At 36.9% G+C, this 14,856-nt stretch overlaps 1 protein-coding gene across 6 annotated transcripts in view; it reads left to right on the forward strand.

The window, feature by feature from the left end:
* Positions 1 to 14,856, forward strand: part of cep350 (centrosomal protein 350) — a 52,370-nt gene that overhangs the window by 24,598 nt on the left and 12,916 nt on the right. For 2 of the 6 annotated variants that reach the window (XM_056463920.1, XM_056463924.1), the window contains exons 14-29: positions 738 to 888; positions 1,404 to 1,537; positions 1,670 to 1,841; positions 4,333 to 4,589; positions 4,668 to 4,837; positions 4,932 to 5,042; positions 5,579 to 5,719; positions 6,094 to 6,227; positions 6,590 to 6,697; positions 6,803 to 6,969; positions 8,066 to 8,268; positions 8,435 to 8,619; positions 10,770 to 10,857; positions 11,689 to 11,835; positions 11,923 to 12,080; positions 14,154 to 14,276. In XM_056463920.1, coding sequence (XP_056319895.1) covers positions 738 to 888; positions 1,404 to 1,537; positions 1,670 to 1,841; positions 4,333 to 4,589; positions 4,668 to 4,837; positions 4,932 to 5,042; positions 5,579 to 5,719; positions 6,094 to 6,227; positions 6,590 to 6,697; positions 6,803 to 6,969; positions 8,066 to 8,268; positions 8,435 to 8,619; positions 10,770 to 10,857; positions 11,689 to 11,835; positions 11,923 to 12,080; positions 14,154 to 14,276 — 2,449 coding nt within the window. The remainder of the gene's footprint in view (positions 1 to 737; positions 889 to 1,403; positions 1,538 to 1,669; positions 1,842 to 4,332; positions 4,590 to 4,667; positions 4,838 to 4,931; positions 5,043 to 5,578; positions 5,720 to 6,093; positions 6,228 to 6,589; positions 6,698 to 6,802; positions 6,970 to 8,065; positions 8,269 to 8,434; positions 8,620 to 10,769; positions 10,858 to 11,688; positions 11,836 to 11,922; positions 12,081 to 14,153; positions 14,277 to 14,856) is intronic. The other 4 variants (XM_056463923.1, XM_056463921.1, XM_056463925.1 and 1 more) reach the window with 4 other exon arrangements.

A 14,856-nucleotide genomic window follows, 5' to 3' on the forward strand; every position in this document is an offset into this window, starting at 1 on the left:
TAGGTTGTTTCCTCCTTAATATTAGTTTCCTATTTATACTATATATTATTGCTGAATAATATATCTAATGAGCATCGATATTGCAATGTGTGTTACTGCAATATATTATTGCTGAATAATATATCTAATGAGCATCGATATTGCAATGTGTGTTACTGCAATAGTCGCATCGCAGGATTAGATTATTTATTAAAGATTAAAATATATTATTAAATGTTATTTTATATTATTGAATACAATTATTTATACAATGGTAACCATGTTATTTTAAATTTGATTGTTTAATTTCTATATGAATATAGTTAGACTCCCCAGAAAACCATAAAGCGCTGTTTATTTAACTTTTTATTTAATTTTTTTTCTGTCGCATTTATATGTGCTTATTATTTGAATATTTTTCATGCAGATGCACTGAATATAAAAATACTTGATCACCCCAGCCGATCTAAATTAATGAAATATTTCAAAATAGAGCTATTCTCTCTGATGTTATATTCATATTGCAGCAAAACAAAATATTTATCAAAAAATGCCCATTTTTTTTTCTAATATCGTGCAGTATATATTGATTTCATATAAGCTACCATATATTTTAGATGTATGTTACATGTAATTTTTTCCTTTGATGGGGAAAAGCTGCATTTTCAGTGTTCGTTTGGCACAAATATTTTTGCTATTTATATAATAAGTACAATTTTATTGCTAAATGTTTTCATTGCATTTATTTGTTACTGTAGCATTTGAAGAAAGGGGTGGTAAGAGTTCTCCAGCTGTCCGCTCTGTTCTGTCTGGTGCCAGCTCATTGGATGGGATCGTTTATGAAGATGACTTCATTTCCTCACGTGCCAGTAGCCAATCAGCATCCAAGAGAAGCCCCAATGGGCTCAGGTAAACATTGTTTTTTTTGTTATTTTTTTTTTTTATCCTCAATAAATCCCTAACTTTATATTGAGATTACTTATAAAGGGGAAGAACAGATTGAATTTAGCACAAATTCTAGTAATCAGCCTGAAGAGGGCAGTGTTTGACTATCATCACGTCATTCTTTCAATTTCTTGTCTTCCATGTAGACAATAAATAGAAAGCATGTGTATATGCAGCATATAAGATCAATGTAAACTCTACAGCTTACTTTTGCCAAGCTGGTCATTCCAGACATTTACTGAGAGATGATGATGTCAGTAAAGTTGATGTCTTTTATTGAAAACCACTAGACTAGGCTTTAGCCTGCTTGCCATTTCTACTGTTCCTCCTTATGTAAATTTTATAATGATGTTAGTTGTTATTTCATTACTACTCCCTGTTGTTAGTTTATTCAAACACACAAAGATCTTACTGTGAAAACAGCTGTAGATGCTGGTATGCCAATAAAAAACAACCAAATGAATGCCTTCTCTCCACAGTAATGGCCTTGGTCATTTCAGTCCGCCAGACGAGGTGTTAAGTGGCAGATCTGCATACAGCAACAGAGCTCAGCGTTCACCAGCTCTCACACCTCTCTCCTCTCCACACTCAGCCAGCTCAAGCAGCAAGAGAGGTCAGATTTATCATAGAGGGCCACATCTTTTTATCCAGAGTGTCATTTAGTGTGTAAAATCTTCTATATGAATTACTAGTATTCAGTTTTTTGTGTCAGGATTTATTTTAATCTTTGTACACGTTCCTTCAGCTTCAGAAAGGAGCTTGCAAGAAGGACAAAGAAACACCTTTTCTGCGATCTCAGATCTCCCTGCTGAAGGTTTTAAGAAGAGCGGCTCAGAGAAAGCATCCAGTCGCAGCTCTCACAGGAGCGTGGACACAGACAGCACTCTGGGGGGCGTCTCTATCCACTCCATCCACAGGTACAGACTGTTAAACACATTAGGGATGTACCTTTAAAACGTATACCTTTCGGTCAACATAGGGTGAGTAAAAACATTTACTCAGACTGCCATGTGTACCTTCATCCTAATTTTTGAAACTTAGCAGAATTGGAGATCATTGCCATTCTGCTAGTCCACCAGTTACCGGACGTGAACTTAAACATTTTAAGCACAGTCCGGAAATATCCTTAAAAGCAACATCCTTGCTGTTCCTGTTTATCATAATTATCGGAGCCCAGAGGAGCCAGTGTCAATATTAGTGCTGCTATATGTCAGGTGAAGGGCCCTACTGAAAACGAGGTGGGAGGCAATGCACACACACACTGGCTCTTTTGTTTAGTCAACTATCTGCGCTGCTGGCCAGACTCATTGCCAAGGAGATATTTCCCTCTAGTGTGACATTCGAGCCTCCCTGTGGCATTTGTTGAAGCCTGTGAGTCAGATTCCCATCATGCCTTCTTGCCTTTTCAGCATTCTGAGAGCTGTATCCTCCAGAGATGTGGTCTCTGGATGATTTTATACAGTAGCAGAGGATTTTAATTGGATCAGTATTAGTTTATGGCTCACCCCTGTCGTCAGTAAAAATAGTTTTCTTTTTTTTTTTTTAATAAATTGTTAGATAATTATTTTTTTAAAATGCTAATTTAATTATAAAATTATTATTTGACTATCAAAAGTTTTCATGGTGTTCATAGTTACACCAAACAGTTTTTTCAATGTAACTTTTGTATTTTAAAACCTGTATAAAAATGTATTTATTAAGTTATTATTATCATTATATTATTTTACATAAACTTAATTTTTATTTCCTATTGTCATTATTTATTACTAAAATACTAAAGCTTAATCATGCAAAACTTAAAGAACCTCTATTATGCATTAAAAAAGGTCATATTTTAGTTTTGGGGGTCTCCAACATTAGTCTGATATGCATGCAAGGTCAAAAAACACTTTCATTGTCTTATAATATGCATTTATTTTTACCTAATTATCCCAATGATTTTCACATAATTCGTTCAGCGATTAATTTGTTCCCAAACCCCTCCTTAGCACGATGCTAATCTGCAGTGATTGGTCCGATGAATCTATTGCGATTGGTCAACTGCGTTCAGCGTGAGACAGAGAGAAATGTCCACCACGGCTTATCAACATTGTTGAAATAGTCAGAGTGCAGAGTGTATGTGTGAGCACAATGCAGGAGTGCATTAAAGCAATGCAGTTTAACACTAGCATATTGCTCTATTCTTATCCATGACACACATTCAGTATTAAGCCACACAGTGGCAAAAGCTGAACTATTTTGAAACTTGACCACCGCACGTGTGTAGGAGCAGCTGATGGTGGCCATAGCAACGACAAACGGCAGTGGATCGCAAGCTCACAAACGCATTTAAATCCGTAAGCAAAGCAACGGAGCAACAAAGCAACAATCATTGCGTTTTTAACGTGGTTTTAGATGCAATAAGAGAATATAAAAAGTTAACCAGATACACTATAAGCCACGTCGAGCGGATACAAGTAACCAATCACGATTAAATACATAATTTGCAAGCTAGAGAAAAAAAGAGGCCACCATTTTAATCACACTTAAGTTACTTACACTTGTGAAATGGAGGATGAAACTGATCCATGAACTGTGTACTGTAAAGTTCCTGTCAAGCTCTGACAAAGTCACATTTATCAATAGTCTTTTCTGGTCCTTCCATAACAAACGGCCGATGAATCCCCCATTGTAAGCGTGTAGATTGCTGAAGCACTCATCAGAAAAATGACGGGAACAGCACAAGCCTCATCTTTGGGTAGGGAAAATAACACTAACTTTCCCTCATACTTCAGAGCACAGCGTCTTCGTGACATGATTCAATGGGCATCTGCTACAGTGTTTGTCTTCCTCTTTTACTTTCTACAGTGTTTGTGGGAGGGGCCAGGAGTTCAATTTTACTGGGTCAGCACTTGCAAGAAATGGGCGGGGCTTGAGTTCAGTGTCGACATCACACCGACACAGCTAAAGACTCTTACCCCCATGATTCATTTGAACCAGTCTGAGTTTACTTTTTTATAGATGAATCAATAGTTTTAAACACAGTGCACTTTCAGGTTTAAGCCTTAGCTTAAAATTTCACTTTACTTAGAGCTGTGTTACATATGCATGGAAAGTCATTTTCAAAAACCCATAATAGAGGCTTTCAGAAATAAAGGTTCAAAATCTGTCACTGGGGCAGTATCTTTTCAAAAGGTATGTTTTTGTTCACAACAGGTCCTTGATGGTAGTACTTAAAAAGTACAAGAGCACCTCATAGTACATTAAGGGTACAAAAGTATACCCTAAAGGTACTAATGTTCACCTGTATGGTACAAAAGTGTACCATTTGAAAAGGTACCACCCCAGTGGCAGATTTTGTATCTTAATCTCTGAGTGTGTATTAATGTCAGTACTACTATTGATTATTTGCACCATATCTTCTTTTATTAGTCTTTTTGGCTCTGAGGGAAAGAAGTCTCCCCGAAGCACTCTGACAACTCCTGCTGCTGCTTCTCCAGCCAGCTCTGGTTCTTCTCGGTTGTCTCCAGGTGACGGTATCCCATCTAAAGGGTCTGTCCATGGGTCAAGTTCCCCTCACACAGCTCTGCCTAGTTCCTCCTCATCCTCCTCTTCAGCAGTCCGGGCTAAATCCAACCCCTCGCCAAATATTCAAAGCCCAGGAAGAACAGAGCACAGAACTACAGGTAAACACCTGCTCTGCTCTGAGAAAGCAGATTTGCATTGGAGGGATGAATTTGGGTTACTCTGCATTGTCTTCTCAGGTTCAGCAGAGCTCAAGTTTGCTCCTGGAGTCTTGCATCAGCGCCTGTCTGCTGAGCTCAATTACCTGGACGCGGTGGAGGAGTCGGTACGACAGCTCGGTGACGTGGAGAGAGTGAGAGGAGTGTCTCTCGCTCAGCAAGAAACTGTCTCGCTTGCACAGATTCTGAAGGTGAAGCTCTGCGCCTGCTAAAGCAATTACTCATCTGCTGTGGCCTTCTGGTCGAGTGATTTAAGATTGCTCTTTTAACCTTTGACTCTTCCAGTCCCAGCAGCAAAGGCATGAGCGTGACCTGTACCTGCTGAGGATGAAGGCCGAGCAGGAAGCCCTTGAAACACAGATGCAGCTGGAAGAAAGCAGACAGAAGGCTGCACGGGTAATTATACCAGAGTGGTAAAAAGATAGTTCACCCAAAAATGAACATTTACTCATTATTACTAATCCTCAAATAGTTATAAATTTGTTGAAAACAAAGGAAGATTTTTTTGAAAAAAGCTAAACATTTGTAACCATTGACATCCATAGTAGGAAAAACAGTATGGATGTCAGTGGTTAAAGGCTTTTAGCTTTCTTCAAAATATCTTATTTTTTTGTTCAACAGAAGACAAACTCAAACAGGTTTGGAACAAGTGAATGGAGAGTAAATGATGACAGAGTTTTCATTTTGGATGAACTGTCCCTTTAATATTTAAAAACCTGTTGGTGACTAATCAAGTCCGTTTGATGTCAGACTTTGGTTTGTTTAGTGTGAAGCCTGTTTGTTTAACTTCGTAAAGTACATCCTGGAATACATTTAAAACCATGTTCAAGGAGTTTATTTGTTACAAAAAGAAAGATCTGCAGGAAAAGGATGATTTTCTAATTAAACTTGAAGTTAAATGATTAAGTTTAATAATATTTGGTTGATTTAAGGTTCATGCAGAGCTGCAGGAGAGTTTGCTTCAGTCTCAACAGCAGGCGTTGGGAGGTTTGCATGAGGCCACAAACAAGATGATTAACCAGCAGGCTGAGGCCGCACGACACACAGCTGAAACAGCACGACACATTAAAGAAGTGAGACATTATTACTCTTAAAACATGTGTAGTAATTTATGTAAAGCTGAATAAAATGTATGTTTAAAAAAAGCTTTCAATGAAATTGATTGTTTTCTTGTTACTTGAATTACAAACTAGAAACAAATAAAAATTGAACTAAAACTTAAAATAAAAATAAATGAAAGTAATGTGTAGTTACATACTCTTGGGTTATTTTATTCTAGAAAAAAAACTACATTTTAGAAACAAGATTACATGCTTATTTGCTCAGTGTAAATTACACTCCTTCAAGGTGCTGCAGCTCTCTCTTGTAATCTTGAAGGATTATACGTTTTGTTAATGCTCTCTCTCTCTCTCTCTCTCTCTCTCTCTCTCTCTCTCTCTCTCTGTAGATGACTGAGCTGGCACGTTCACAGATTGTAGGAGCACTAAGTGTTCCTGGACCCTCCATTACAGCCCTGCATGAGCAGCAGAGACCGCACAACCGCAGTTCGAAACCGCACCAGCCACAAACCCACACAGACAGGTATCATCTCACCTCTGAGACAGCCATTCTTCATTGCTATTTACTCTCCTGTTTCATGCTTGCTGAAGCTTATGAGCCAGATAGACTTCAATAAAGGAATACTTCATAAGTAAAAGAAAATCTGTCTTTATTTTACGTGGCTCCAATCATTGTAAAAGCTTAAAAATGGGAAAGTACTGAGGAAAAATGAAAGCCATTACAATGGAATTATGAGGCTATGAGTAACTCATGACTGCACTTTTGTTTTTGGATGAACTATCCTTTGAACCGTGCTTTGCATTTACTAAAGTGAAATGTTTTTTCTAATTAGTCATAGTAGTGATTTATACATCAGTAATGTTGCTGTTTTGGATCTTCTCCAGTAGCTGGACAAGCGAACTGTCTCCTGAGAGACATCAGAGTCCATCAGAGGTCGAGACGCCACCAGACAGCCTCTCAGAGTCCATCCCTTCCAGAAGACCCACCATCAGGTAACAAAGTGTACTTTTCATTTTAGCTGATTTCTTTCTTTTACAGCTTAAATGAATGGTCTTCTAGAACTGTCCGTGAATGCTCATTTCTCTCTGTTTTTGAAGTGGTGGTGGAAGCAGCAGTACCCAATTGAGTCCACCTCATTCTGATCAAACAGAGAGGAGGACACCTGGTAAAGACAGGAGCAGTAGTTCAGTGGAGGACCAGGCTCACACTGCTGCCGATGACTCTCTTTGCTTAAACAGTGTGCTTGGCCCTCTTGAAGAGAAAGGTAAAGCTCATATTGAGTACTATTCATGTGTATACAGTGCTGCAGATTGCTTTATTTCCTAAGGCTGCACAATATTGGGAAAATATGCAATATTGTTGTTCATTATTGTGATATCGATAATGAAATTACTTAAAAATCATATATGTGTAATGATCAAACGAAAATATTTCAAACATATAAAAATACTAAACCCACTAAAATTCTCTTGAATCTAATATAAAAAAAACTGTCAAGGAAGGTGCAAAGATTTTGACTTTAAAATCCAATGAATTACCAAAAACCTCAGTAGATATTCTGATTTCTGGTTTGGTTTTATCATAGACTTGTAAAAACAAAATGCATTACCCTCAAACATTTTTATTTGCATAAACCACACTGCATTTCAAAACTAGACCCATTTTTATATCTATATATATCTATACATATATAGTTTAGTCCTACTACCAGTGCAAAGAAACGGTACAGTTTCGCTTAACTGAAAAGCTAGGATATTCTGTTGCAAGTGAGAAGTCATGCATCAAAACAGAATGAAATGGCAATACTTATTTGAACTACACACAGCACAGATATAAACCAAAATTCTTTTTAAACCACTGCCATTTTCCATGACACTGACTAGAAATACCTCTAAACGGTAACAGTCAGTTTAGAAAGCTTTTCATTATTAATATTATTAAAATATTAATACCTGTATTTTAAACGTATTCATGTGATGGCAAAGTAGATTTTCAGCAGCTATTATTATTAGTCTTCATTATCACAATCCAAAGAGAAATCATTGTGGTATGTTAATTTGGTAATAAAAAAGCATGTCTTGCTGTTCATGGTGAAAATCTACAAATGCCATGAGGCTATAACAACATTCAGTTACCATTGTTTTTGTTCTTGCTATTTTCCTGTAAAATGTGCCTCTTTAAGAGACAAATCATATTATATTTTAACATATGCAGTGCTACCAAATTGAGTCTTGGTGCAACCATCTGTAGAACTTGTAGCTAACGGTGCCACTGCTCTCAAATGTTAGACTTCACCCCTGAAATAGCCCGTTCTTAGAAATGAGTAAATTTAATCACTTCCTTTCTATTCCTCTGATCAGCAGACTGTGCCTCCATTGCAACAGAGTACTCTGTGAAGTTCGATGATTCGATGACCGAGGATGACATTGAAGAAAGATCGTTCCGCTCTCTTTTACCATCTGAGGCCCACCGTCGCGAATCACTGGACAAGAAGCCTGAAGCTCATCCTGAATCTGATGAAGACCACAGCCATGACCGATCCAGCCCTAGAGCCAGTACAAAGGTGGCGTCTCTGATTCCAGCTTTGTTCTGTATGAAACAGACTGTTGTGTTTGCTTCTGTTTGGTTGTCATAGTCAGTTTGTTTGTGCTTTGCTGGAGGGTTGATAAGAAGCTCTTTTGTATGGGATTGAAAATGGACTCAGCTTTTGTGTTTTTTCCATATCACAGGATGGCAGCATGCCCTTTTCCAGCGGCCAGGACAGCTTCTCCAAGTTCACCATGGACTTGGTGCGCCAGTACATGAAGGAGGAGGAAGTTCGTGCTCAGCATCAGAGTTCTCTGCTGCGTCTGCGTGAAAAGGCCCTCAGAGAGAAGACCAAGGCTGAAGTGGCCTGGCTGGAGCACCAGAAGAGGCAGGCCAAATCATTCATTTTATGAGTTCTCTTTGAATGTATGAACCAAAAAAAGTTTAAGAATGACCCCATGGTTTCCGCTACATTTATTCTTCCATGGCGGGGCGCCACACCAAAATTCCTCTGCCACTGTTACATTACTACTCATTCAAAACATTCAGTCGTTGTTGTTTTTTTAATAGCGGGTTATTATCACAACAAAACGTGTTAAAAGGGAAGTGAATTATAACAGCGCTAACTTTTCTGTAACCGTAGTGCTGTGCGTTATTTGTTTATACCTTTAAGGTGACATACTGACTGACTGATTGACAGGTGTGTGATGCGTGAGACCAGCAAACACAGCGTAGCTTTCAGTTATGATGAACATAGTTTCCATAATTATACTTTATAGATAATAGATAATGCTTTATAATACTTTAAAATTTATAGATGACTTTATCTTGCTGGAGTTTAAGGCTGTTTCACTTTACTTCAGGACGCATTAATGCCGCTCGGTACGTCTGTTGGAGACATGCATAAATATTCCTATCAAATCTAATAAATCTTGGAGACATACTTGTTACATAAATGCACTAATATGCTCTTCAGCAGCGTTTGTTTAAGAGCGCACAAGAAAATCTGCACTTGAGCAGCGTAAATTTGAGGCCGTGCAAGAAGTTTTGTGCACGAACAGAGGAAATCGGCGCTCAATCAAAGAGATTCGCATGGCCGTATTACATAAATGCAATCTCGACTTGTAATACTGCGCTCACGACATTTGTCATCGAAATAACGCCACAGGTAGTTGGTAGATCTGTGTAAGAGGCTGCTGCCACAGCTGGAAAAAATCCTAGAGGAAACACTGGACCCCATGTGCTTTCAAATAATTGCCTGGTCTGACTGAGCCAATTCTTTCTCTTTAAACTGATTTCTTTACATAAACTTTCATTAAAATCCAAGAACATTTACTGCCACTGAAATAAATGTATGACTTCTCATTTAACCAAGGCTGCATCCATATTAACATGGCCTGATTTAATTCCAGTCAAATGAATACAATAAAGTCTTACCTTACTTTTTACACTTAATATTCAGTATCACTCAGTATATAAACTGAAATTTAAATGTTTGTGGTTAGAAGCTTTTTTGACGTTTTGTATGCTCAACTGCTTTCATTTGATCAAAACTTTTATCAAAATTTAATTAATTTTAACAATGTGACAATATTAAAACTTTGAACTTATTATTAATACCATTAAAATATTGAAATCTGTATTTTAATTGTATTCATGTAATGGCAAAGCAGATTTTCAGCAGCTATTATTATTAGTCTTCATTATCACAATCTAAATAGAAGTCACTGTGATGTATGTTATTTGGTAATGAATAAGCATGTCTTGTTGTTCATGGTGAAAATTGTTTTGCTGCTCCATATATTTAAATACTCTTTAAATACATTTTTTAGGATTCTTTTTTTTAAATCAAAACTTTTGTAACATTCAAATACATTTTCAGGGTGTCCGTGGGGTCTTAAAATGTTTTAAATTTCAAAAACTACAATTTAGGCCTTAAAGTCTTTAATTCACTAAAAAATGGGATGTCTTAAATAGTTTTAAACAGGTCTTAATTTTTCTTTGTCCATGTAAAGCCACACGATCGCTACAACCAACAATCCATCTGAAAAAAAAAACATTAAACAAAAGTAAAATTGATGAACTCTACCAATATGGTTTTGATTATCTTCCTTACATCCTTACAATAACGTTTGTTTCAAAGTTCTGCATATATTTATACATAAATGTATGTTGTGAATTTATTATTGTTTTAACAATTTATTGTAATAAAAATATATGTATATATTATGTTTTGACACATTATTTAAAAAATGTGGCCAGGAAAAAACTGAATTTTATTTTTAATGGGGCAAGTAAAAAATATTACTGGCCATTACAAAAAATTCCTTAGCGTTTTGCCCTGTAAAAATTTGAAATTTCATTTATAATGGTCTTAAAAAAGGTATTTAAAAGTCTTACATTTGACTCTGTGGAACATGCAGAAACCCTGATTTTCTGTTTACATTTGAACAATTAGACTTGACCTTTGCAATGTCCTTTTAAAGATAATATGTGTGTAGTTACTGTAGTAACATGCTCATCTTCATCTTCCTCCAGGCGTCTCCGGGATAAAGGAGAGGATGATAAGATGCCCCCACTTCGTAAGAAACAGAGGGGCCTGATAATGAAACTGCAGCAGGAACAGGTAAAATTATATCTGACATTGATTATCTCTAAGCAAGGGGTTCCCAAACTTTTCAGCCAGTGACCACCAAAATTACAATGCCAGTGACTCACGACCCCTAATATCTTCTAAGGTGGTTATAAATATATAAACCTTGCACACAACGGAGCACACAATAGACCCAATTCTATTTTTCGTTTAATTTAGGAGAATACCATTTGTAGCATCCTCCATGCTCAGCTGTGGCCTGTATTTGTTTTTAATGTACGTGAGTGCCCTAAAGGTGTCAAAGTTTAACATGGTGCCATAAAATCAATCTGCTACATCTGATGCTATTACTTTGTCTTTAACAAAATGTAATCACCCTAGGAGAGAAAAAATCGAAAGGCTCAAATAAAAAATCATGGCTTTTTATTTGGAGGTTGTTGTTTTTTTTTAAATGTAACTATTACCCATGTTTTAGTAACTATTACCCATGTATTACCATGGATAAAATATGGTTTTCCTAATAGTTTAATAAAATAAATTTGAATTTTGGAAATTATACCCCCCCCCCCCCCCCCTTCAAATTACACACATTGCCTATAGAAAATCATCATACCCTGTGAAAATCCCTACTCCCATTATACCCTGCTTTCAAAAGACCTTCGGGATAAAGTTGTAGAAAGGCAGAAGTTAGGAGAAAAACATTTCAAAGGCTGGAAAAGTTAAAGTGAAAAATGTCATTCGATTTGAGGCTGTATGTTAAATGAAGTAATTATTTCAAAGGGGTATGATTATTTTCTATAGACACTGTAAATTATGCCATACAGGGGGAAAAAAACTAAACAATTGCTGTTATTTCTCCCACAGGCGGAGATTAAACGACTCCAGGAGGCCAATAAAGCAGCGAGAAGAGAGAGACAGCTGCTCCTCAAACAGCAGGAGGAGATTGAGAGAATGAGACACACAACCCTCAAACTCAAAGAGCGACTCAAGACTGCTGGAGACACAAAGATGGTCAGTCATGCCTTTCGAACAGCTGTACTTGTGCTTTAGTGAACGTTACAAACATTAATTTATTTTTCTCCCCCAAATGGTCTACAGGAGTCACCTGTGTCAGGTGTGGCAGAGTCGTCGGCTCCGCCCAGTGTGATTGTGACAGATGCAGACACCCGAAGCCCCTCCCCCATGTCTGTATCAGGCAGTGAAACCAGCAGCATCATGCAGAAACTGAAAAAGATGCGCTCTCACATGGATGAGAAGTAAATAACGCTTACACTCGTCACTCCTCTATTCTTTAATAACACCTCTCCTTTGTCCAATAAAGTCGTGCATTAGTTTAAGATGTAATCAGATCTTTGCACATTTAATTCTATCAACCAAACCTAAATGCAGACCTCTTCCAATAAGCTAAACAAACACTATATGTTTAGTGTGCTTAGGGGGCGATACATGATTTACGTTGACTTGCTAAAACTACTAACAATACTTCGACTCCAGCTTGCTGATCATGTGACTTTTTAAAGTGTTTGTTTTTGTGTACCCGGTGTTTGGTTTGAACATAAGCGTGCTCTGTGTTGGAAAACATCCCTCTCCCTTAATGAAAGGAGGAATCTTTCACATTTTAAATATAGAGAGTCGTCTGCTTATGCCACTAGTAAACAGGAAGTACATTCTGCCATCCAGATTTCAGTCTCTAATACGTTTCATAACCTCCACATGTTCTCTAAATGCTTTGTCCATTGTATGTGATTTCGTTCCCCCATTTTTCAACCACTCAAGCTTTGACAACAGGTTCTTGTTTATCATCGTATCCTGGCAGGGTCGTCCCATTGTTCCGGAATTTTTCATAGCACTGACACACAAATATTTTTGTCCTGCGAGTAAAATTGGTACACAGAGGGAAGGGGATTTCACGCTTGTCTGATTCAACTAATCACATGCTGTGTTACGTTTTGAGCACCGTTCACACGCTTCTGCTCATTTTTTTCCCCTCGCTCTTACTAATAGCATGAAGATCTCTTTTGTACAACTTCCAGCTATAATTACTTCGTGCTCATCCATATAAACTCTTTATCCTGTCTTTCATTCAATGTAATTTGTTATCCGGTTTAGGCAGCTTTTTGTAAAAGCTAGAGATAATTGTGTTCTTTGAGAGATTTTCTTCCCTTTATTCAGCTTATTTAATAAATTAGTGTATTTTATTTCTTTTATCGCAAATGAATTAGCACAGTTAGTGACTCAAACATGACTTGTTGTTTGGGGAATTTCACATGCACAGGTCCATCATGAAATGTCTGGATTATTTATCTAGCACAAAAGTTGTGTATCACAAAATATAGGCATTTTTTAAAAATAATTTATACTACTATTGTGTATATTAAAGGGATAGTTCACACAAATATGAAAATTCTACCATAATTTACACACTATTTACTGTTTAAAAATAAATAAAGAAACAAAAGAAGATATTTAGAAAAATGTTGGAAAACTAACCATTGTCTTCCATAGTATTTGTTTTTCCTATTCTGGAAGTCAATGGTTACAGGTTTTCAGCCTTTTCAAAATATCTTCTTTTTTTGTTCAACAGACGAAATAATATCATAAAGGTTTCTAACCACACGAGGGTGTGTAAATAGTGAGCCATTTTTTTTTCATTTTTGGGTGACCTATCCCTTTAACAATCCCAAAAAAGTTTAAAATTTGAATAATTTCCGAATACTATGTGTTTCTTCGCATTTTCTCAATATAAAGCAGCATAAATGCTTGTAAACATATACATAATTGCATTACTATTTGTACTGCTTTACATTTATGCAGATTTTAAATTATAAATGGGTTCAAATGAGAACAAATCCACCAATTTACATAAACTTTGTGCTAATCCAAAATATTTGAACGGTTGCAAATATTATTTTATTTGTTAAAATCTTGCAGACATTTCTGATTATGTGAGATTCTCCTGCGGTTTAGATCAGTTTAAACGTTTCAAGGTTGGTTTTACAGGAAACCTTGTAATTACAGAGACCTTTCATCTGATTCATAGATGCGTGGTGTCTTTGATCATTTTTAAAGTTGTTTTTATGTATAACGGTTACAGCAGTGCCTTGTTAAAGATTTGCAGCATGTAGTGAACCGCTAACACTCACTAACAGGTTGATGTGCTTATTGCACAGTAGCTACATGGAAAAAAAGTTACACATGTTTACACTCAATCTCTCTCTCTTTCTCTCTGTCTCCATATCTGTGTGCTTCATATGTCTCTCTTTTCTCTGTTCTTGTTTCGTTCTGTCCAACTCTTGATATTTGACTGTCCTCTCCTCTCTTTCGTTTAGACACTGCTCTCCTGTCCATTATTTCTTCTCTGTCTTTACGGCTCATCACTGGGCCTCTCTTTCTGTCTGTCTCCCAAATCTCCACCCCAAATTCCAGCTCTTTATCTACAGCCAGTTGGTCAGGTACAGTTACTCATAATCCTCCTCTCTCTCTCTCTTTTCCCGTCCCCCTCTCAGCACCTATTTCCCATGGAGCATGCTTTTGTTCATCCACTGCCACAGCTGGGTGGGTGGGGGGGAGGAGGTTTGGTGGGGATAAAAGCAGAAAAACAAATGGATGGATGAAAACGAACCAGCTACACCATGCTGAAATAAGCTGATTCTTTGGCTAAAGCTAGTTTAAAATTAATCATTGTTATTTGAGATGATTTTTATTTCCAGTGATTCAATGTATTTACCGAAATCCTCCATGATTGGTTTTTCAAGATTTTATTTGTTGATCAGATCCAGGTAAATGTTTTTGAAATGATTAATGTCAATCCCAAAGCCAAAGATCAAACTTGTTTAAATCATGGTTGGTTATTTGAGTGATTTCTGGGTCTTTTGTCTCTGTGGTGTGATCCTGTCAGATCAAGTCTGCTTTGATGCTGGTCTGTCTTGTATTTATATATGTGAATGTAATTTATATGTGAATTTCACAAAAATGTCCACATCTCCAGTTCAAAAGGAACAAATAAAATATATTTTGCATGCATGAAGCCTG

The sequence above is a fragment of the Danio aesculapii genome, chromosome 8 (assembly GCF_903798145.1).
Source record: "Danio aesculapii chromosome 8, fDanAes4.1, whole genome shotgun sequence".
Taxonomy (NCBI): Eukaryota; Metazoa; Chordata; class Actinopteri; order Cypriniformes; family Danionidae; genus Danio; species Danio aesculapii.